Source organism: Spea bombifrons, chromosome 1, assembly GCF_027358695.1.
Source record: "Spea bombifrons isolate aSpeBom1 chromosome 1, aSpeBom1.2.pri, whole genome shotgun sequence".
NCBI classification, from domain to species: Eukaryota; Metazoa; Chordata; class Amphibia; order Anura; family Pelobatidae; genus Spea; species Spea bombifrons.
In genome coordinates, this window is record NC_071087.1 from 55,802,788 (window position 1) to 55,827,357 (window position 24,570).

Here is a 24,570-nt window from a genome sequence, read left to right on the forward strand (position 1 = left end):
CCTTGTGCGTGATTTACTTAGCTTCAATGAGCCTTAGACCCTCGTGCACATGCACAGAAAGCGTTCCCATTGATTTCAATGGGAGCGCTTTCCTGTAGCTTATTGACTGCTTCAACTAGCCAATCAATGGCAAGGATCATCAAGGCGGATGGAAAGTGCAGCTTCTACTTCAGGTAAGTGCTTTTATTTATTTTTATAGACGGAATGCAGAAAACTGTTCCTTAAAGTTGCTTGAATGGAACAGCAATGGATAATGATCATTTAGTATCATTTGATGAGCAGTTCTGTAACATTTATGGTCTCCCTGGGCAGGTGCGGCGCATTGTAAAAGAAGATGAGGCAATTGCCAAAGTGAAAGCAGAGGAGACACAGGCAATTGCCGACGATGCTCAGAGGGACCTTGATGAGGCTTTGCCTGCCCTAGAAGCTGCCAATAAGGCTCTGGACTCACTGGACAAAGCTGACATATCTGAAATTCGAGTTTTTACTAAGCCTCCAGATCTTGTCATGACAGTCATGGAGTCAATATGCATCTTACTCAATGCAAAGTGAGAGACGCACTGATTTTTAAAATATGTTTATAGATGTTATAGAACTTTTTTTAAAGTTGCAGACCATTTTCTTTTTTATTACAAGGCATACGCCCACCTATTCCATGAAAAAAATGCTTGTTCCTTAGCCTAGTGCCTTTAAAATATTGAAAAGGGTAAATTTAATGTTCAAAATTATTACTACAACTGCGAAAATAGTCTATATTCCCATGGGTACCAAAAATGGTAACTGGAATTACACACAGCAACATGCTTGGTCTAGTTCTCCATAAACCTAACAATTTGGCAGCTGTGGGTACAGATGCCTATTTTTTGTATGACAACACTGAATGTAATTATGGGCAAGGAAAAGCATCAACACTTTCAGCATGCCAGACTTTTGTCACTTTGTCTAACCCAGGGCAGTCCAAAGCACATTTTTAGTAGATGACTCCATCCATGATCCCCACATATTGCTACATTTATGGAAATTGTTATGCACCATTATTTTTAACTCTAGTCAGTGCACCTTCCATAGTCCTCCTTCTAAGTTTGTAGAAACATCAAGACGTATGTAAAAAGCATTCGTATGTAAACACCGAGTTCGCCTCCAGAATGAATGTGCTTATTTATAAGCTCCAAGTCCCCCATCCATGTGATGTGCGATTGCATAAGAATTGGATTTAGACCTGACATGTACTAATCAAACTAGCATTGTACAATAGTGTTATAAAATATATTTAATAAGCAGAGTATTTCTACATACAAAATATGTTTTCATCTTGATATATAAAGTCTAATTGTTTTCAATAGCTGCACTTAATTTTTTTTTTAGACCTGATTGGCCAACAGCAAAACAGCTACTTGGAGATTCAAATTTCCTTAAAAAACTTTTAGAGTACGACAAAGAAAACATCAAGCCTCAGATATTGTTGAAACTGCAGAAGTATGTCACTAATCCGGAGTTTGTACCCGAGAAAGTTGAAAAGGTGTCCAAAGCATGTCGTTCCTTGTGCATGTGGGCGAGAGCTATGGATTTGTATTCTCGAGTATTAAAAGATGTGGAACCAAAGAAACAAAAGCTTGCTGCTGCGCAGGTATGATCCCCTCCGTATTTTCACTGTATCCAGGGCTGAATATGGGTTTTTTAAGCACCCATTATGTATAGAATCTCTTGTATCTGTTACTTTGTTTTCATTGTCCCGTTCCGCTGTTGATTTCTGAACTTGCTCTCTAATATAGGAGACAACCTGACAGTGCTGGTCATCATTTTCTTGCCAACCCTGAGTTAAAGATACACAATAAAAGCAGGTTGTGTTTTTTGTATTGTGCCAAAGCTTTGCCATGGTTGGTGAGCAGGAGAAAATGGCTAATGATACAAAATTAATTGTCTTGAATCATCATTTTACTCTTTGCAAGAAATCTTGATCTGGAATAGGGTGCTTGAGCTTCCATTATCAGTCTTCCTAATTGTTGTTTTTTCATTTTCCAATCTTGTTTTTGTTGGGTACTCATGAAAAGTCCACCGGAACCAACACTGACATTTGTACACTAATACTGTCCCATTCTGACTTATTTGTGTATGGGGGAATGCACCTATGCATTCTTTAGAACTAAGTGGTGCCAGAGATCAGTGGCATGTGTAATGGACTTAAAGTACTGATGTCCACTTAATAACCTTAAGGTTTTTTAAGACGCCTGTACTCTATTCTTTTATTGTCAGTCTAAAGTTCCCATAATCCTATTTTTACTCACTGTTCTTGATGTAATATTACACAAACCATGTGAAGCCCCACAAATAGAGAACTAAGACATAGCCAGTTTGTGTCTCAATGGCATACATATGTTTCCTCAATAAATTAACTGTACGGGTTTTGTACATCTGGTCTGCAAGATTGTCTTTATTTGATTTGTGCTAAAAATATATGTTCTGGCCTTTATGAAATGTAATTGACATTTAAAGCTTGCTTTTATTCCACAGATGGAGCTGGATGCTACAATGGCTACCCTGCGACAAAAGCAGAGAAAACTGAAGGACGTGGAAGAACAAATTAAAGAGCTGCAGGATCAATATGACAAAAGCCTTGGAGAAAAAGAGAGCCTTGGTATTATTTCAATTGCATTGCTAAATGTTTTACAGTTTCTGCCAAATCTGAAAAAAGAAATGGCCCTATGTTATCACGCCAACCAACAAACCAATTACTTTACAGTGAATGTTGCATGTGATGCCTTCAACCTGAATTCTATAAGGCTGGTAAAGGTTTCCTGTAACAACAGTCCCTTCAGTTGGTTCCATACAAGACTCATAGAGGAACACTGAAACAATTTCTAAAATTTGAATTAACAAAGGAAATCAACAAACCCCAAGGCCCATATTGCCAATGCCAAATCACAGCATCCAAGATGGCCAACCCTTTTCCCACTGCCAACATCTGCCTGGAAATTTGGAAGAATAACTTTTGTGCTGCAGATAACAAAATGTAACACCCATACTCGAATAAAAAATAAAATCAAGACTACTGGAAACAAACCCAGAGCATCCTGCTTAAAAATATGCGCAATGTGTACAATGCCAACAAAAAGCGAAAAAAAGCTACTGAATTCATGACGTAATGACGTAAAGTGATACTTTCCATTGGAAATATGTCATTTCTTTACATGTGTTTTTTGTTTCTAGCTAAAACTATGGCGCTTACACAGGCCCGCCTCAACCGCGCTGGGAAACTAACCTCAGCACTAGGGGATGAGCAGGTCCGCTGGAAGGAGAGCATTGCCAACTTTGAGGAGGAAATTTCGAATGTCATAGGGAACGTGTTCATCGCCTCTGCTTGTGTGGCTTACTTTGGTGCATTTACAGCGGTCTATAGACAGCAGGTAAGCATGCACTACTGTAACATATTTTTTACTTCAGGGGTTTATTTACTAAAACATGAGTTTACAGGTTAGTTAAGGTAACACAAAGTATTTCAACTCACTAACTTGGCCCAGCACCACGAAGGGCCAAGCTGACCTTGCCTAATGTATAATGTAATTGATGTAGGGATTCCACTGGATTAGACTAGGATACAACTGGGTTCTTCCCTCAGGAGAAACAAATAGGTTGGTTCTTCTTTACAGTGCGTAGTCGGGTTGGTGAGATGACATTTCATCTTACTTCAACAAGTATAAAACCTCATGGTTTAGTGAATACATGCCTTTAACTCCGACAGGTTGTGTGACAGATGAATAAGTGTATAAATCATTCCTGACAAAGTTGACTTTTCTTCAGGGAAACAGACATTGAGCTTGCTTCTTATTCTCACTACGTATGCAGACCTTTTTTTAAACTCACTATAACTTTTAGAAAAAATGATCAACCAATGATATCTAGGTTAATCAGCGGTTAAAATCACATTTGAATTGCCACACTTTGAAAAAAGGATCATTTATACAGATTTATAGAGGTTTTATGTTTTGTGGTATGTTGGTTTATTTAGATATCTTCAGGTTCTGGTTGTTTTTGTTATATTGTGAAGTAGTAATAAAAGTTATGTTTGAATTATAATTATTCAAAATTATAAATGAATGAATCTGTTGTTGATATCTGATCATAGATTTAACTCTATCTCTCTTTTTTATTCTTTGCCCTCTTCCCCCCCCTACACAGCCACTAATACCCCCCTCACACATCACTATCCGTGCAAACATAATTTTTTTTCTTTATTATTGTTCATTTTAAAACTGTCATAGACATGCCATGCAGCTTACTTGCTTTAGCAGTTTATTCACAACATTTATTTATATTTTATTTTAGTTGGCTTGTTTTAGGATACTTAAAAACCCACTAACAATTTCTAGATTAAAAATATCTGCTCAGCAGTATATAGAAATGCTGCTTGTTCTCTGCACGTTCAGTTGGTTTACGGAAAAGTCTATTTAAGCGGATAAATCGGACTTAGCATTATCGAAGCCACCCTAGGCTAGAACAACGCCATCTCTTAGGGCTACATTCGCCAAGCGTTAATATCACGAGAGGAAGCAAAGCAGAGAAAACAAACCATGCTTATCGTAGCCTAGATTTTGAGTTATCATTCATAAACACAGAAAATAAATATTTCTGTCATGCTTAGACCTTTATGTTAATTTATGTGAAATCATCCTGCAAACATGAAATATATCTACAACCAAGACAAGCCAACACAGTCAGATAGAACCACAACATTGCGATGAATGTATATGTTAATGTGTATTCCAAGAGACATGCTGACATGTAAGAAATGGCACCAGGAATAGATAGCCTCCCCTGCTGTCAAGCTGATGCGTTCATCTAAGCATTATTTGTGATGGCTGACTGAGTCCTTCCTTGCTATACATCCATCCATGTCCATCAAACCTGCTGGTAGACAACCAGATAATAAAGCATGTACTAAGTTGCTATGATGTTTGTTTATTTGTCATATTATTATATATTCAAAGAGCTATCGTCAGATTGCATCCAAGTCTTGACAAAGTCGGGTAGCCATTAGGATTGGGAAATGGAAAAGTTTAGAATCAGCTTACTTTAGGAGCAAGACAGGCCATATGAGAGGCAGTATACGGACCTGCGTGGATTAGCCTAGTTTACCTGATTGCCAGTCCGGGCCTTATAACACTGGTTTTAGTGGAAAGCGACCAATATTTAAAAGATCCTCTGTGTATCAGCAGCCTTTAATACGTATGGACTAGAGCACCATTGTTTGTAATGGACTAGTGTTTTTTTTTTATGATTAAGTCAGTGGTTGACAGAAAGGTTAGTGACCTTCTTTGAAAAATGAAATTATCGTACTTATATGCATTCCTGAGTTTTAAAAGGCCTTTTGTCTTTAAAAATGCCTATTACTCAGTTTATGGTAATGAACTAGTAATCGCTTTCCATATCTTAACATATCTGGCGCAGCTGAACCATCACTAACAAACTGGAAATACCAACTGGTAACCAAGTGTTCATACAATTATTTGTTCAGCCTTAGCTAGTGTCCCTATTTTGCCATTTTATTCATCAATAAACGTACATATACATATTTCAATATAAACCTTAATGCTGCCTTATGATGTGTATCATATCAACCCCTAAAGCTGTATTGAAGACACTGCTGAGTTGACTATAGCAGTGTATTGTGTGTAGTTTGTGTTATTGTGAAAATATTGGGCCATTGCTGCTTCCTTAATCAAAGAATATTTTATCCACACATTAGCTGGCCAACAAACAAGTTTTGTGTTAACTTTCTAAAAGCTCAGCAAGGTCAGCTAATCTTAGATTTTTTTTCCATGGCGCATATTGACACCTGTTACTGCTTGGGTGTATTGCAATGCAAAGCCACAACGTGCAAGTCATAATGATAAGAACCATTCAGCCCATCTAACCTGCCAATTTTGACTGATGTAAAGACTCTAGTAAGACTTTAATAAATTCTAAAGAGCTAAGCTTTCTTCTTCTTTTTTTCTTCTAAAGAATGTTCATAACTGCTTCCAGGCATTGGAATTGATATATTTATTTAGGTTTCCATGTTGAGTCTGCCCAAGTACAAATCTTATCTAAGGTTTTTAAATGTAATTCATGTTTGAAATAACAAATGTATGTATCAGTCCACCCAACAGATAATCTAACGACCTTGAAGCTGCATACTGTCATGTTCTTACCTGCTAGGACTCTGATCTCTGATCTGCATAAAACTCTGATCTGCATAAAAGGCAATCTCCACCTCAACATAATTAGTTTCATAAATGCTCTCTTGTAACTGTGTGTTTTGATATTGTTTGTGATTCCATTATGAGATGAAGAAGCATCCTCTTCCTTCTTACTTGAGCTTCAGAAATATATATCTGGACAACATGGGTGCCCTTGTCGATTCTATAGACTTGTTCTCCATATACTAGGTGCACTTTATGTTACGATTTCTTGAGTACCAAACACTGCCTTACTTTTGACCTGCAAATGTACTCTGCATGTCCTAACCCTCATGGCTAGTTTTAGCGTCTCATCCCATGGTTCCCAAGCTCCCAAATTCAGCCCACTTCAGTATGTCCAGGGCCTCAACCTCTGGGAAAAGGGACTGTCACTGATGAAGAGCTATGCCTTGCTTCTAGTTTCAGTGTTCACCTCAGGTGGTAGTCCAATACCACCTGGTAGGTGGTAGTGTTGGTAGTCCAATAGAACCCAGTGGCTGAACCTCTTGGAAAAGGGACAGTTGTTTTAGCTAGTAGTCTTTCTCCTCAGTGAACCCATTACACATACCAATAGTATGACTGCTAACTAGAGCTACTTGGGCCCCAAAACCCTGTACTTTTTCTGTTTTTTAAATGTCTATAAATGGCTCATGCACCGGATGTGGTAAAACATTATATGCACAAATTAACCTGGGGTCTTCATTGAACTATACTACTCTACTGCAACATTATTATTTTTGTTTCTGTAATTCAGCTGTATGAGTGTTTGTCCAGTTACATGAAAATGTGCTCCTTGTTCATTGGACTTAACATATATTTTTTCTTTTTTCTATTACTTCAGCTGATAGACTGTTGGATCACAAAGTGCCAACATTTACAGATTCCTATCAGTCCTAACTTCAGCTTGATAAACATTTTGGGTGATGCATATGAAATTCGCCAGTGGAATACAGATGGCTTGCCGCGAGATCATGTCTCAACAGAAAATGGTATTTTAGTGACACGAGGCAGACGATGGCCACTCATGATTGATCCACAAGATCAGGTATAATTTTAAGCTTCAAGAATTCCCCAGTAGTCGTGCTAGGCTCACTATTCAGTTTGCATTTCCTAATTAAAATGTAACACAAATGTAGAAGGCTTTATAAAAAGACTATTTTCAAATACTATAAATGGTATACACATTACCCTCTGCATTAGGCTTATAGGTAAAAAGTGAACTCTTCATCTTTTCTTAACCATATCAACTGAAGAAATCTACTTGTTTATTTGACCATTCCATTGGTTGTTATGACAATGAGACCACTTTGAACCAAGATTACCTTTTCTACAAAGCCACCACTAGCAGAAAGAATGTATAAAACCATTCATTTGTATTTGTACATGTATGAAGAAACTGCAAAAACAATCAGTATGAATTATGAACCAAAATTGGATGTACATAATGATCACTGAGTAGGAACCACCAAAGAAAATTTATTATAGTGGTTCTGTTTTTTTACAGGTGTAAAAACCTCAAACTTCATTAGGTCATTGATTTTATTTTAAATTCGGGGTAGTATTATGCCTGTACCATACATGTTTAAGGTCCAATGTTTCCTGCCAAGGAGCTCATGGACTTTATGGCCCACATAGTCTGTGTCATCATAAATTATATAGTAAAGTTTGTTTATCTTGGCCTGCATTTCATAATGTCACTACCTCCTTACATAGTTGGACAGATTGCTTCAATAGATGTTGTTTAAATCATAATCTATTCACAAGTGCTCTAAAGCTGTCTTCTTCAACTGATCAATGCATGTTTCCATCATAGGCAAACCGCTGGATAAGAAACAAGGAAACCAAAAATGGCTTGAAGATCATTAAGCTTACAGATGCTGGGTTTCTGCGGACACTAGAGAATGCTATAAGGCTTGGTTTGCCTGTTTTATTAGAAGAGGTTTGTTTGGGTGTTTCTCTGGGGGTACCTGCCAGTTTCAAAGTATATGATAATATTTAGTTTAACATTTACATTTACTTCAGGAAAGTAGCAAAAGCTTATTTTTGCTAAAGTAAAAGCTATGTATGTGTGTTCTTTTTTATACAGTCACCCATCTACATTATATGTACTATCTACCACACTATATTATTATAATGTACAGAGTACATCACTATGCAGCTCTTTCATCTGTGTGTAATTTTAAATTGGTTTAAAGCTCTTAAAAGCCAGCGGATTATACAGTTCAGTTCACTTAGTTTTAAGGGTGCTTGTCAGCATTTACCACACATAGGAAAATGAAATCCTTGACTCGCAGTCCTCAAGTCCTACTGATGAGATGCTCACTGTTTTTTTTGGAAACCTGTGTACACAGATCAGTTAATTGTCTACAAAAATATCTCAAGAAAACAGAGCGTAATGATAGCACCAATAGTCCAGCTTTCAGTTCAGTTAAAGAGTTAACCGATGTTCCTAGACTTAAGACGCAAGCAGTTGCATGCTACAGCTCTAAAGGACACGCATATTTATTAACATTTATGTTTTGAACGTGAGCACTTGTGAGTGTCAAGTTTATGCTAGTTCAACCCTTGCAATTAACCATGTCTTTTAAATATCTTACTCAAAGTCAATCATATTTTCCATTGATCAAAAATACTTGAGGCTCAGGGTGGACCTTAGGGTTAGTGGCACCTGGGTGCAGCAATTCTTCATCGCCCCCCCTTAACTAAAACACATGCACATATGAACATGCAAACTCACTCTAACACCCTCTTCTCTTGCTTCTCTGCCTTTTGGCTAAGATCAGGTCAGTACCTGTGATAGGAAAGCTTGGTCCTCTGGTCTTTGGGCTGGGAATAGCATCAGAGAGCCCAAGACTTAGATCACCGATCCCCTTCTTCACTTGGATTTTGCACTGTTTGCACGAACTTCTGGCTCTAACGAAAAAGAAAAAAAATCCTCCTTCACACCACCAGAAACCATAGGCGCACACCTGACACTCCATATGCTGACACACACTAACAAAATACAATAACACCAAGCCACATATGATGACACTAAATACTAACACACTCATTTGTGCTAACAATATACAATAACATGCACACAAAGGCCAGATGAAGGAGCTCTAGGCTCTGGAGCAATAATACAGAAGGGACATATTCTATGAATTTTCTGCCTTTAGCAAGCTTGTTTCCTTTACTTTCTCCCTGTTGTTGTCTTTTTTTGCCCTCTGTTGTGTTATTACCTCTCTCTTTGGTCATTTCTTTTGCAGTATCACTTGCTGACTTTTCCTTACTTTTCACTATCGCCTTTCTCTTTTTTGTTTGGTATGCCCTTTTATATTTTTCGTCCCCTTTCTAAATTTTATCCTGCCCCCTACATACATATCCGCACACATGGGCACATATACACACACTAATATAATACGCATATGTACAGTACATACACACATACTGTGTATACATATGCAAGCACATACACATATATATACAAACATATATATATACACGGACCGGTCAGAATGCCTGAATCCTAGGGCAATTGTTCTGTGTGCTCTGCTGTTAATCTTGCCCTGTCTGATACGATATACACACACATGTGCTAACACCAAATTTTAACATATACATATATATATACATAAGAACACAAACGCCTTATAGGTGAAAAAAAAACAGATACCCAGCTAGAAAAAAGTGACCTATGCAAAACTTTCATGCAAACACTACACCTTCAACATGTGCATAAAATATCTTAAGTAAAGAAAATGTTCTAGAGTTGAATCAATATTTTATATTGCACATTGATTTATATTCAAATATTTTGAACGCAAACACCAGCATCAGTTTGAATCCCTATTTTTAATTAAAGTTAAAGGAAACCCTGGATCCTGCCCTGGAGCCAATTCTTTTGAAGCAGACCTTTGTGTCAGGCGGAAGAACGCTGATTCGCCTCGGAGACTCTGACATTGATTATGACAAGAATTTTAGGTTCTATATGACAACCAAAATGCCAAATCCACATTATCTTCCTGAGGTAAGAAACAGCCATGCTAAATGTATTAATGTGACATATTAAAAGGTAATCCTCTTTAGTGCCAACTTTTTAATATATGTCTTGCGGTTAACTTTCAAGTGTCATTATTATTTAGTATTCTCCAGAACTGCTCTCAACTTCTGACACATCCCCGGCCTTTGTGTTTTTCTAATTGTTGGCGAGTCTCGGCCAAAAACGAATAAATAGATGGCTTTAAGTAAACATTATTTAAAATTGGTTAAAATACTAAATATAAACGTAACCTGTGATAATGTCATATTCAGCACTTTTGCTAGAAAATGTACTTTGACCATAATTATGTATTATAGCGACAAGTGATATTAAAGGGACAGATTATATACTACATGCAGAGCACAGCATTTACCCCAATTGGCCTGATTTAATAACTTTTTGTTAACATTTTTTTATTTGAATTCTGATAAGTAGAAATAGAGGAAACTGTGTAGAGGTGTTATCAGATTAGGGAAATGTCAAGTGTGGCGTATTACTAATTGCTTTAATAAGCATTTTGTAAGAATATCTGTAAAAAAACACTTGTCAAGTAAACATTTGGAGTAAGTGAAATTTAAATAGAATTAAATGGAATTATACAATGGACTCTTCTGGTGCATATAATTATACACCAAGGTCAGCCTACAATATCTTTCTATGTTATTGTTGTTATTCCGTTATGTTTCTGCTAATGTACCACTATATTTTGTTAAACCTCATTAAAATAGTAGCAGGCAGAATTTCAAGCATAGTAATTAATACACAGGACATGTCTTCCCACAGTATGGGCCCCCGCTCAAAATTTTGCTTAGGTACACAATGGCTGTATGGGGAGGTGAGAAAAAAAGTGTGTACCTGTCATTCATGTTTGTTATAAATGAAAGAATAACACCAAGGGAACGGGTAAAAGCATTTGCATTCTGAATCTATCATCTGAATACTTTTAACCACATAATTTCTAATTTCATGCAAAAGTATGTCATTGTAGGCAATGTATGTAGTATTGCTGTGTAAATAGGTATTTTTAATAGATTTTATGTTAATTTAAGTTGTCTTGTGTCATATCTTTGTTATTTTGCCGTATGCATTAAAGTTATGTTGCCCTTGCTTTATCCTGTTGTCCTTACCTGTCTTTGCTGTCTAGGTATGCATTAAAGTCACTGTAATTAACTTCACCGTGACCAGATCTGGCCTGGAGGATCAGCTGCTCAGGTAAAATTTCTCCTCAAAATGAATAATTATCACAACATAATACAGTTTTTAGAGATTGTATTTAAAGAAGGAGTTCAAGTACAAGTATTTTGTTGAGATCACAGTGGCTGTGGTTTACCACTATTTGACCTGCGCATCCAGGCAGCTAAAAAGTTACTTGAATGGTTGAATCTTATGGATTATTTGTTTTACTTGCAAATACAGTACAGTGCTATATGCAGAAATGTAGGTTAGCATTTTCAAAAACCTAAACTACCTTTATCTGCAGAGTGTGCCTAGATGATCTTCAACTGGGTGATTGAGACTGATCCATTCTATTGTTTAGTACAAGTATGATAAGAAGCCAGGACACATAGAGATTACATGAAAACATTATATTTTCTTTTCTTTTGAAACCATATTCTAATATGTTGCTAGTAATATATTTTTAGTGGGATTACCCTTTGAAGCTCCCTATGCTCACTATTTATCTTTCTTCATTTTCACCTTAACATATCTTCTTGAAAAAGATGGTATAAGTACACAAAACAGTCAAACAGAGATAGGGAATGCCATTGTAATTCAAAACGTATGGCAGGGAGGAAGAGTGCGATACAGCTATGGTTGTCATATCAGCCACTTTTTCCAGGACACATCTAATTTTTAGATGTTGATGACCAATACCTATTTTGCTACCCTGCAGTAAGTTTTATATATCCCGTTGTTAAAAACCTCAAGATGTAATGCTTTAACTATGCCAAGATGATGACAGTGCCAGTGCCTTCATTTAGGGCCACAGAGGAAACTGGGATACACTCCCTGAAGGGTAAAAACGAGGGGGGGCACTGAAGTCCCCACTGAAAAGTTTTTGAGAGCCAAAAAGACAACTGCATCCCCCACCAAAGAAGCTGAATGTTGAGGGACTTGACTCCACTGTGGCATTTCCATAATCAAGACCTCAAAAACAATAAGTAGCAGACATGCATAAAAGAGCATTTAGATGTGTCATGAAAAAGGTGGCTGATAAGGCAACCATAGATACAATAGAGCAAGACACGAGTAAAAGAGTTTTTTTTAACAATTTGCTTAAGGTTATTTCAGAATCTCTATAAAGGTATCCCAGGCATAAGATAATTCAGATATCACTTTGTGGTTTCCCTTTCAGGCCAGTCTAGTACTTTCAGACCAGGGCAGTTTACATACTTCTAATGTACATACCTGGGAACTTCCCAGGGCAGGCTACCCAGATCTCTTCATTACCTTGGGGATTGGTTTTGTGAAAGATAGCCCCCAGACAGCCTTTAGTTTAGGAAAATAGTCAGGGAAAAGTGGTCCGAGATTGGACATGCCAAACCACTGCTCCCCTGCCTGGAGAAACAAGAAACCTGGAGACGATGCACAAAGGAGTAGAACGGACAAAAACATAGATTGTGAATACAAATACAAAAAGTTAGACTGCATTTCTTTTGCATAGTATGCATTTATCAAATATTGACAGTGCAACATTATTTTACAACCTTAAGCGATGTAGTAAGGATTGAGAGACCAGATTTAGAAGATCAGAGGAACCAACTTATCACGAGAATTAACTCAGACAAAAATCAGCTGAAAGCCATAGAAGACAGGATTTTAAAGCTGCTGTTCACATCAGAAGGAAATATTCTGGACAATGAAGAACTTATCAATACACTTCAGGAATCTAAGGTACGCATTAGCGAAAGTCCAGCACTGAGTAGTTTGTGCAGATCTTGCTTTAGAGTATCACTTTTGTGGCAAGATACACTTAGTTAAATTGTTATATATATAAATACTCCTTTAAGTGATGTCACTGTTTCCAGACTCTGATGGATTTACGATAAGTATTAAAGGAGCGTTCTCTATGGAAGTAAAATAAACATTGTTTATTTAAAATAAACACAGTTGTTGGTTGAATTAATGGTCGAATTCTCCTCAGAAAAAGTTATTTCCTTTAATAGATTATGCGCATAATCGAGACAAGGCACACAACACACAAAAGTCAAAGCGTTGTCTAATTACGTATTTGGATTACATGGTTTATATAACTTCTTATATTTCTTATCTGCTTCTAATTGCATGCATCATTCTGATTGGTTACTTTTTAAGCAGGTTACGCCTCTTAGTAGATATGTTGGCGCAACTCGTGATACATCATAGACTAGACATTTTCTACTGTCTTTGTCAGCAATAATATTTATGATAACATAAGCATTTTTCTAACAACAGTCTTTTAAAATTACCTGTGTGCAACTAAAGAATATAAGGACTCTGTCCGCTTTGTCCCCCTTACAGCTGGTGCTGTCCAGTTCAGTTCCCCTGTCATAGTTTATAATCAATAAGACCAGGGGCAGATTGATGCCCTCCAATGACTCAAGACATAGTTATGCTCCTCCATTAGACCCTACCCCACTAGGCCCTGCTCCCAACATTTAATATATATTGAAAAATATTGCCACTTGGCAGTGCTCACACATAACCGCGAGCCCTTGGCTCATGACCAAGCAATGGACCTCTAAGTCTACCCCTCTTGTAGTTCTACACACCACTGAAAAGCAAAGGGTGAGGAGCAGATAACTATTATACCTTATCAACAAAATTGGAAACATGTACCACTTTGTAAATTCAGTTTTGCCCCTTTTTCTTCACATAAAGCCCATTTGTATATCTTATCATTGTACAAAAAAGCCAGAGACAAAATACTTGAAATTCATGTTTCGTATGAAAAAGCAGCTTTATTAAGTGTTTTTTTTTTCTTGCTATACAATATAAAGACAGTTTGTCATTCATTTGTTTTATTCACCAATTTCCAGATTACTTCAGGTGCCATCAAAAATAGACTGAAAGAAGCTGAAACCACCGAAGAGAAGATAAATGCTGCCAGGGAAAAATATAGAACTGTAGCAACCCAGGGATCCGTTATATACTTCGTCATCGCAAGTCTGTCAGAAATAGATCCAATGTATCAGTATTCATTAAAGTATTTCAAGCAGGTAAGTAAAATCATTTTTAGTGCCACTGGGTCTCATTAAGACCCCAACTTGAACAAAATAGAATCACCTATGTAGTGTACTGAATGTGGTAATAAATGCAAACTGCCAAGCCGTATAATAAAAATCTTATTAAGAATAGGTAAAATTTGTCCAACTAAATGGTGCTATTCATGCCAGGATAGCACACTGCTTCCTGTTAGCAAGTTGGCAAGGACTGCAGTTGAAGGACATCAGTGTCCTTTCCCCAGAACGTTATTTTCTTGATGTGCTGAGCGACAGCCCAGAATCTGGCCACCTGATATCTTTCCTTTTACAAAGACCGTTCTGATTTAATTTGTATGTATACAGGAGGCAGTGGCTTGAAAATAAAAAGTATAGTTGGCGTCCTTGCCAAGCATTTAATGAAGTGGAATATACTATACTCCCAGAAAGCGCTGCACATATTAATAGAAGCATTTGGCTTAATCTCTGTCCTTAATATAATGGATGTCTATGCAATCCCACATACAATAAATTATGTTACAAGAAAAGCATGCAAGTTTTTTATCTTTACTATTTTATTGGAATTCAAATGTATAACAGATAATAATTACTAGTGATTGATTAAGTTTGTTTTGACCTAACGTCGCCATAATTGCCCGTCTGAATAGATATCCTTTTTGTTCTCTTCAGCTGTTTAACGTGACGATTGAGGCTGCCGAGAAAAGTAACGATCTCGACTCTCGTCTGGCAACACTTCTTAAGCAGACTCTTTTTTCATCTTATACCAATGTTTCACGGGGCCTTTTTGAACAACACAAGCTCATCTATAGTTTTATGCTCTGCATAGAGATCATGAGACAAAAAGGAGAAATCAGTGAATCGGAATGGAACTTCTTCCTTCGAGGTGCTGCAGGATTAGATAAGGTGGGATTTCGATGCTCAATGCTCTCAACACAGATAAATCCAGATGGTGTACATCTTAATCCATTCTAAATGGTATCCAAAACTGGAGCCGAAAGGGATAATTCTGTCCTTGTAAATGTAATGCTTTATCCTCACAAAGAGCCACAGACATGTTAATGTGAGACAGCACAGTTTGCAACTGGTCTGACATAACGGAAATGGGAATAGTATGTTTCATGGGGCTTTGTGTTTGGTAAACATAGAGGCTATCGCTGAATGGGTATGTTATACTCTTTAATTGGCATCATCCAATTCCTTCACCGTTGGAGAGGATCTGTGCTACACTACTGTTTTGTGCGTTTGTGGGAAAGTTTCTTGTTTTGTACAAGTGCCACAATTGTCAAGATTTCAGGACCCTGTAAGTATAATACATAATACCATATTTGGGGAAAATATTATTTGTTGACAGATATTTGACATTTGATGTTTCTCACCTGCCTATTTTTACGACCATATTGGTTCCTTGGTCTGTATTCAGGATGGCTTTATGCTCACCTCGCTGTATTAAATTCTACCACTTCTGCTTGAAGGTATTATTCGTAATCTTCATACTTTCCATATGCTGTTTAACCTATTATTAGGAACGTCCACCTAAACCAGAAGTATCCTGGCTCTCTGATGCCCTGTGGCATAGCTGCTGTGACCTGGAGGAGATTCTCCCATCTTTCAAGGGCATCAGAAATGATGTATTGTCTACACCTATTGTAATTCATCTAGGTATGGCTAAATGCAGACATATTTTTCATTTACGATCTTGAGAGAAAACAGTGCATTCTTTAATGATTTATATGAAGGGATTTGTTAATACAAGCGATCACAGGGAGGCAAGTCATAAAAATGGCTAACCTACCCAAAAAGAGAAATCAGAAGCATTCAGAAGCAGTCATAGGTGAACTCACATATACATGGCCAAGCCCAGAAGCATCTAACTGTTGTACACTGTGATTTAGTTTACACTTTATAGTTATATAGGGTTCATATCTTTGTAAATTCATTTTTTTTTATATTTTATATTGTTATGTATTATCTATTTAATTGTGAATTTGTAGTCCGATTCAAAATGCTTTTTGCTTTTTAGGAAATCTTGAAATTCTAGTTAACCCCAGTTCTGGTGATGGTTATAAGAAACACACAGAAAATGAAGCAATGAGTGTCCTTTGGGATGAAACGCTTAACCTGTTCCAAAAGTTAATACTTATTAAAAGCACAATGGAAGAAAAGGTAAGTGTGTATGCTACACCCCAATGTTATCTTTAAAAATGATAAAATACATTGAAACACCTTTTTTCTTAAATATTGCATTTTTTAGTTACTGGGATCATTTAAGTGTTAGTATGTAGTATGGGATGATCCTACATGGGAAAACATGTACTTTTATAGGTACTGTTGTGTAAGCTGTGAAGAACTTACTTTCCCCTAGCAGATTTAGCTAAAATGAAACATTACCAAAATCTTAACATAATCCTTTTTATGTAATTTGTTCAAGACCATAATGGGTTATCTTGATGTAGGATGTAATTATCATTCAAGTCAAAGCTGAAGTTGTCCCCTGGGTTTTATGTGTCTTTACTTCCAGATAAAGAGTTTTGTTTAATTTTATTATTTTTTCACATACTTGCTCGAAGGTATTTTATATTATGCATTGCTAGTTCCAGAGCTAATCTGCTCTAAATTAAAGAAAGAAAATGCTATTTGCAGAAAGCAATTTGCAATAATTAAATTAAAGCAATGGTATGTTTGTTGTACTTGTAAGAGCGACAGTGCTTTCTGAAGTTGCTCACAATTCCCTGGGATTTGAGGCTGCTAAAACTCAGAAAAGCACTTAAACTAACCAGTTATGGACTATTGCTTTATTTATATTGGCACTTTGAGAGGTTTGTTTTAAAGGCAAAGTGTCCATAAAATATAGGGTGATGTTGTGGCTTATGTCAAATGTTATATGTGCTGACAATTCCATTTTAAATTGTAGGTTGTATTTGCTATGACAGAGTTTGTGATTATGAACCTTGGGAAAGAATTCATTGAGAACCCTCCAGTTGATCTGCCTACTCTATACCAAGATATGTCGGTTTCGACCCCTCTGGTTTTTATTCTGAGCACTGGATCAGACCCAATGGGAGCCTTCCAAAGATTTGCAAAAGAAAAAGGATACTCTGAAAGGTGCACATTCTATATGTTAAAATATCCTACAGTAATTTATCCTATTTGTTTTGAGTATTTGTTACACATGTGCGAATGGAATGAAAAATGTGTCTGTATTGTTTTTGGTCCATTCATTTTCTTGCAATGAATTTTGGTCCCTGCCCATTCTGTTGGCCCCCCAAAAATAAGGGGCATTTTTCATTCAGGAACAAAATTCACTCAGTCTTATTCTCTCACGTTCTCATTCTCTTCTCGTTCACTCTCTCACACCCTTCAAATGTTTCACTACCTTCTCTGCTGACTACTTTCGCCGACCACTTCTGCTTCCGCATCTTCTTCGGGATCTTCTTCTTCATTTTCTATCTTCTCCCTTCTCTTCTATCCTCTACCTTCAATCTGTTATTTTCTATCTTCCGCATTTCCACAGACATAAACTCACGGGAACTTCTGCCAAAATGGCGGAGTTTGCAGTGACGTCCTTTCCCCGGTCCTCCAATCTGGGAAGAGGACATCATCTAAAGCACCTACTGAGGGGAATATGATGACGCTTGCAATAACATCCCTGATCCTCCAATTGGTGGAGAGGACGTCACTGCAAGCATCGTCATTTTACCTTCACTTGAACTGAGGGCAATTTGGTGGCGTTTGCAGTGACATCCTCCCCCTATCCTCCCCGTCCTGTTGTGTCTGAGGAGATGGGGACGATGATAGCAGATTGAAGATAGAAGAGAGTAGAGAAGATAGAAGATAAAGTTACACGTGTAACACTCATGTATAATGTGTAAACCTTCTCTAAGTGTTCTAAAACAAGGGGAAAAAAGCATTATATCTGTGATTTTACTAAATTACCAGCCACATTTATTCCTCATTTTCCTGACCGCTGTAATAGGTTGGAATTTTTTTAAGGTTTCATAAACCTGTCAAATTGCCATAGAATCTGATTCTTCTGAACAATATTAATGACATGGTGGGCACATTTCAGCTAGTAACATAGCCGCAGGTCCCATCATTATTAAAATGTTACATTTTTGGACAGTTAGACATACCAGCCAGTGTAGATGCATATCTGCCCAGCTTCATTTATAAAAATAGCATGTTCTTCTGCCACACTGTCATTGGTTGGAATACCATATAAGCAAGGAAATCTATTCTATAGTTGGGATAGATGCCTCTGAATCTTTAGTGAGATAGATAGATAGAAAGATAGATGGATTATATATATATGTCTATGCTCTCATTTTCCACTTGCCATATGTCCCACTGGAGAATGGGAAAAATATGGCTTAGATAGGCCCACAACAACAGAGTTTGTATACAGTCTCAAAAACAGTCAACATTGTAACAATTATAAAAATTACCATTATGCCCTAAGGGGCAGTCAGAACCACAGGTTCGCTGCATGTTCCCTTCTCACTAGAATTATATATACCATATCTGAAACAGAAAAAATAAATGAAAGAGATGTGTGCTGGCCTCAGTAAACCCACCCATAATGAAGCATGGTCCAAGATGGGTAATGGGACTATACAGTATGTAGATGTCAGTGAGTTAACCTCTTGTTACAGATTACATTTCAGATCAGACTAAATATTGAATTAATATTTGTGTCTGTTTTACCATTTTAAGGGTACAATCGATTTCACTAGGACAAGGACAAGGACCGATTGCTGAAAAGATGATAAAGGAAGCCATGAAGACTGGAAACTGGGTATTCCTTCAGAACTGCCATTTGGCTGTATCATGGATGTTACCTATGGAAGAACTTATAAAAAGTTTTACTGAACCAAGTATGTAAAGAGTTTAACGATATCAAGAGTGTATATAATTGCAAATAAAGGCAATTAATAGTAGCTTCTAGAATTTGACAGCAGATTCCGCCCCTCTAGTCTGCCCATTTTTCCTGATGTAAAAATTCAGACCTTGTTCTTGTCATAGATAGCTTTATGCTTATCCCATGCATTTTTAAATTCCCTCACCGTATTAGCCTCTAACACTTTTGATAGGAGGCTGTTATGCACCATTCATCTACCACTCTCTCAGTAAAATAAAACCCCTTGCATTACGTCTAAACCTGACCCTCCAGGCTTAGATTGTGTCCTTTTGTTCTAACATTTCTTCTCTGAAATAAACGTCCCTCCTATGCTTTGTTGAACCCCTTTAAGTATTTAAATGTCTCACATCTCCCTTCTCTCTTCTTCCTCCAAGCTATACATCAAGATCCTGGAGTCATTTCTGATCGTTTTTATTCTGCAAACCATTTACCATTTTAGTAGCCATCCTCTGAATTCTCTCCAATGTGTCAATATCCTTCTGGAGACCTCTAAGTGGCCTCCCTGGAGTCATACATACTTATATTATTTTTCTTTAAATCAGAGTAAAGAATCCAAAGCTCTTTTCTAGATTTATTACTTCAACGTCAGATGTTAGAATCTACTCCAGAAGAGAATGTTGTGTGTGTATTCTTTGATCTGAAATGAGCCTGTTCTAGACCCTATTGTCTTACAGACACAATCCAGTAGCCTCATAGATCAGCATAAACATGAAACCTTTCATCAGTCTCCAATAATGTCCAAATCAGCTCTCAGAAGTTAAAGTTACTAAAATTGGATTTCTTAAAATGACTCACTGGCCGAGTGAAGCAGAAAAGGTCATTGCACATATTAGATACATGCCTTGATTTACAAACTACATAACTCCAAGGCCTAGATCGGAAGTCTGTAATACAAGCACACCACTCCCCTTTTAGTTATATGTCTTTATTTATTCCATTTTTTCTTATTTAATTATTAAAGTAAACAGTAGGCATTAGCTGCCCTATATACATTTGTTAAGGAGTAGACTGCCCTTGCGTCTAGTGTTATCTGCTTATGGGGGTCACAGGTGGAGAAAATGTTTTCTTATTTAACAAACTAAGGAGAAAAAAGATAATATGCATTATAAATAGCCATCCAAGAATTTGCAGTTGTCAAGAACATTGGAGGTTATGTATAAAACATGGTCTTATTACCTTATATTATCAACCATTGCAAAATCTCTTGCTTATTCATTGCTTATAGAACCATTCGAGTAGTTGCTATGGTGATAATTGCGAGTAGTGCTACAAAGAAAATATAGCGTCTCTTTAAAAAAAGTAACTTGAGTGAGGTTTGTTGCTGAATAAGTATGCAAATGTTAATAAATTTGCCCCACATTTGTTGTTAATCATGAATCTCAGCTTTATCTAACAGGAAAGTCAGAATTGGTTACATAAACTAGAGATTCCATCATTTTCATACTTTCAAGTTATTTGCAAGATAATTTGACATACTTTTTAACTTATAACTTGTTATATCTATATACCCAACTCTTGCAGGCGTCGTGCTTGCATAAATAAGTACTTTATTGTAGTTGTAATTCCATTCTTGCTTATCTGTATATCACTCCAACAAGGCAAAGACTTAAGAACCTAGATCCCAAAAGCCACATTTATTTAGTCAGTATGGCTGTCATTATTTGTAAGTTAAGTCCCGATTTTGACTTAAATCACTGCCTGCGGAACAAAGGTCCGCATAAAAGCATACTGAAATCACACAGGCCTGGTCTGGCTTTTATAACAAAATCAATTTTGGAAAGTCCAAGTAATTTTGCCCTCAAACTCCCTCTTGTTGTGAGAAAACCTTGGCACAGGTCCCCAGAACTAATGAAATGTCGGCAATGTCTGCCATTATCATTATAGTTTCACCGAAACTTGCAAGAGGAGATCCAGCCATTCCATTTACATTTTAAAACACCAATTAATATGAAACAAAATGTTCGCTTTCATCATGGTTCGATGGGTTTTTAGTTTTATATATGACTAATAAAATAACTGAATGCACTGGTTTTGAGACCCTTGTTTAACAACGAACAGTGACCAGTACAGAGTTTCTGAAGGCAGACAGGACTGTGGAAGTAAAATGACCTGTGCCTTATCTTCCAAAAATATATGGCCTATTATCAAGAACAAAGCAGGTTCTTAAATGTCCTTCTATTGGTTTCCATGATTGTTTCACATTTAGAACTTTGCCATGGAATTTTAAGAACTTATTCTTTAACACAGCGTTCAGTTTCAAAGAGATGAAAAAGCTTGATCTCTGAAGCACAAGGTTGCTGGGGAACCTATGTCAAATTAAGGCAAATACCTAAAAAAAATCATCTTTGTTGATGGCATACACCAAAATCAAATATTGCCTACATGCTTAAGAACCCCAGCATCATGTAGGTGGAATTCTCCACATATGTGTACCCCCCTTTAATCCTGGTTTATTGCTATTATATGTAATAACAGTTCTTCGTATTTTCTTTCTATGGTCATAGGGTAATTCACAGGTTAATATGTGCATTTGTATTCTAGATGTTTCCATCAATGAAAACTTCAGGCTGTTTTTAAGCTCCATGCCATCCAGAACCTTTCCCGTTACCGTTCTTCAGAACTCTGTGAAGGTGAGCATTTACTTGATGGTAGTGACAAAGACATTAGGTCATTAAGAGAAAAGAAAAAAAATCTATTCATTCTTACACATTCTACATATATAGAAACATTAATGCCGGAAAAAATACAAAATCAGCAATTATATGTATTTGCTATTTTTCACAACAGTAGAAGATAAAAACAACATTTTGGTAATTTTTAAAGGGTTAAAAATACATGACTTGAGCTATTTAATAGCAGGGTAAACTGTATCCTTCCCTGGATCGTCACTGGAATGCCACTGTGCTTAAAATGCTTTACACCATCACCATTTCATTAGGAATATTATAACTGTGTGTTTCCTGCAAATGTTGATCCAGATCCCATTCCAGAGACATCTGTAGCTCAGACGTTCTACTTGGCACAAAGCTTTAGCTGTGGGAAATCAGTACAGAATAATTGTATTTACAATTTTTTTTTAACATAAAGCGCCTTTAAGACCCGATGTCGTACAGGTACGTCCACAAAAGTTGTGGCTAGATTACCCTTAGGACGTTCCTGTAGGCCATGCGTTTTTCACATCAGGCTGCCTTTTGAAAATATAGTTTAGGTGTTTTAACTTGTAAGTGCATATTCTTTACAAAAGGTTTCAATTTTATTATCAATGTCACGCTATCATATTGTTCAGGCATCACTAAGTTTACTTCGCTGAATCCTAAGGAGCAAAACATTGTTTAAAAGCATGCTATTTTGCCTCAGGGTTTTTAAGTGTGTTGATTTCAGAAAAGTATTGTGATCTCTGTGAAGGGCGTTGTTAAAGGTTTGTCATTTGTTATAACACACAGTGTGATTACATTGAGTGTTGCTAAGAGAGACGTCTAAGAGGGTTTCATGCATGGAACTTCTGAATCACAGCTGAGCCCTGGTCCTGCTGCATATCTTCCTTTATCCAGTCTGAATTCAACTTCTAACTCACACTTATAAATGTATGGTTTTATATATATATATATATATATATATATATACATATATATATATATAAGCATTATTAAACAATCATCTACAGACACCAGACAAGCCAGAAGGCTTGTTTTTCCCTCAGAAATCTCATGATTCTGCCACAATTTGCGCATGCAAATAAGGTCAACAATGATCACCTTTTGCCTCTATATATACTGTATATGTATATGACATAGAGTATGTTCGTAGTTTAAGATTAGTAATTTATGAAACCAATGGATTGGGCTTGTATTCCAAACCCTTGTCAAATTACTGTGAGCCAGTCTAAACATATTGAGGGTCATGGCCAGCAGTGGATAATGAGTTGCTGCAAACAGAAAAACAGTTTTTCTAAAGCCAGGTAAAGTCCAGTTTTTCCCTGGACAGTCACTGTTTTCAGGCGCTGCCACTCTGTCCCGGATAGCGGTGAGTTGGGGAAATAGGCTGATCTCCACTGATCAAAGCTCCCACGTGGCCTCCTCTCAACGCTCTGAAGGTGAGCGCTGCGAGGAGATCCACTTCCAGTACGCACTGATGCTTTTCTCAACACATCATATATCTGCTTCATGTCAAAAGAACTCCTCGCCAAGTAGATTTATAGCATTCTGTTTCCATTCAACAAAATATATTTCTTCATAACCCAAGTCCTTTTTCTGCTACGGTATTTCTTCCTATAATAACTTGTCCTTACACCTTTTAAAGATGTGCAAAGAAACCTGAATCTCAATTATCCAATTACGTTGGGAACGCACACATATTAAGGCAGATTGGACATTTTATTATTTTTTCCTAGAGGCGATCAAAAAAGGCATTTTTCACACATAATAGGAAAAGACAAGAGAACACTGCAGCGCCAAGAACTTTGTCCGACAAAGACTTCGTTACAGCATGACAAATTAATTTCTACCGCAGGTTACGAATGAACCTCCAAAAGGTCTCCGTGCTAATATCCGACGTGCGTTTACTGAAATTACTCCAACATTCTTTGAAGAGCATCTTCTTGGAAGGACGTGGAGAAAAGTAATTTTTGGGATTTGCTTTTTCCATGCCATCGTTCAGGTAACAATAATTTATTTATCATTAGATTTATTCTATATAATTTTAACATACTGACATAGATGTGTGTGATGTATGTTATTTAAGTAAGAATCAGAGGATTACCGGTACATATTTTGTACAAATGGAAACCTAAACAGAAGGTAAGGCTGCATTATTGAGTGGTAAACAATGTAGCCTAGAATTTTGTTTAGGTTCTCCCTTATAAAGTCTTATTTTGCATTGATGACTGCTCAAAACTGTAGGATTTTAATTGGTACGTGTTTTGACCCCTTGTTGTTATGTTGTTTTTTTATTAGGAAAGGAAAAAGTTTGGACCCCTTGGGTGGAACATCTGCTACGAATTTAGTGACAGTGACAGAGAGTGTGCCTTGCTCAATTTAAACTTGTATTGTCAGGATGGGAAGATACCATGGGATGCACTTACCTACATTACAGGTATCGTATTAATATCGTATTGGTTAGGTTTACAAACGTATGTCATATTTATAAGAGGCACATTTAGGCCAAAATTGCAAAAAGAGGTGCATCCAGCAGTATTATACAGTTGGTGGCTGAGCC

General features: G+C 36.9%; 1 protein-coding gene across 1 annotated transcript in view; it reads left to right on the forward strand.

Annotated features, from left to right (window-relative positions):
• DNAH6 (dynein axonemal heavy chain 6) overlaps positions 1 to 24,570 on the forward strand; it is a 102,645-nt gene that overhangs the window by 64,755 nt on the left and 13,320 nt on the right. The window contains exons 51-68 of the mRNA XM_053461679.1: positions 313 to 548; positions 1,366 to 1,627; positions 2,512 to 2,635; positions 3,208 to 3,404; positions 7,057 to 7,260; positions 8,029 to 8,154; positions 10,063 to 10,227; positions 11,384 to 11,451; positions 12,954 to 13,134; positions 14,259 to 14,438; positions 15,111 to 15,344; positions 15,965 to 16,100; positions 16,462 to 16,604; positions 17,353 to 17,543; positions 19,152 to 19,312; positions 21,898 to 21,986; positions 23,866 to 24,012; positions 24,309 to 24,447. Coding sequence (XP_053317654.1) covers positions 313 to 548; positions 1,366 to 1,627; positions 2,512 to 2,635; positions 3,208 to 3,404; positions 7,057 to 7,260; positions 8,029 to 8,154; positions 10,063 to 10,227; positions 11,384 to 11,451; positions 12,954 to 13,134; positions 14,259 to 14,438; positions 15,111 to 15,344; positions 15,965 to 16,100; positions 16,462 to 16,604; positions 17,353 to 17,543; positions 19,152 to 19,312; positions 21,898 to 21,986; positions 23,866 to 24,012; positions 24,309 to 24,447 — 2,983 coding nt within the window. The remainder of the gene's footprint in view (positions 1 to 312; positions 549 to 1,365; positions 1,628 to 2,511; positions 2,636 to 3,207; positions 3,405 to 7,056; positions 7,261 to 8,028; positions 8,155 to 10,062; positions 10,228 to 11,383; positions 11,452 to 12,953; positions 13,135 to 14,258; positions 14,439 to 15,110; positions 15,345 to 15,964; positions 16,101 to 16,461; positions 16,605 to 17,352; positions 17,544 to 19,151; positions 19,313 to 21,897; positions 21,987 to 23,865; positions 24,013 to 24,308; positions 24,448 to 24,570) is intronic.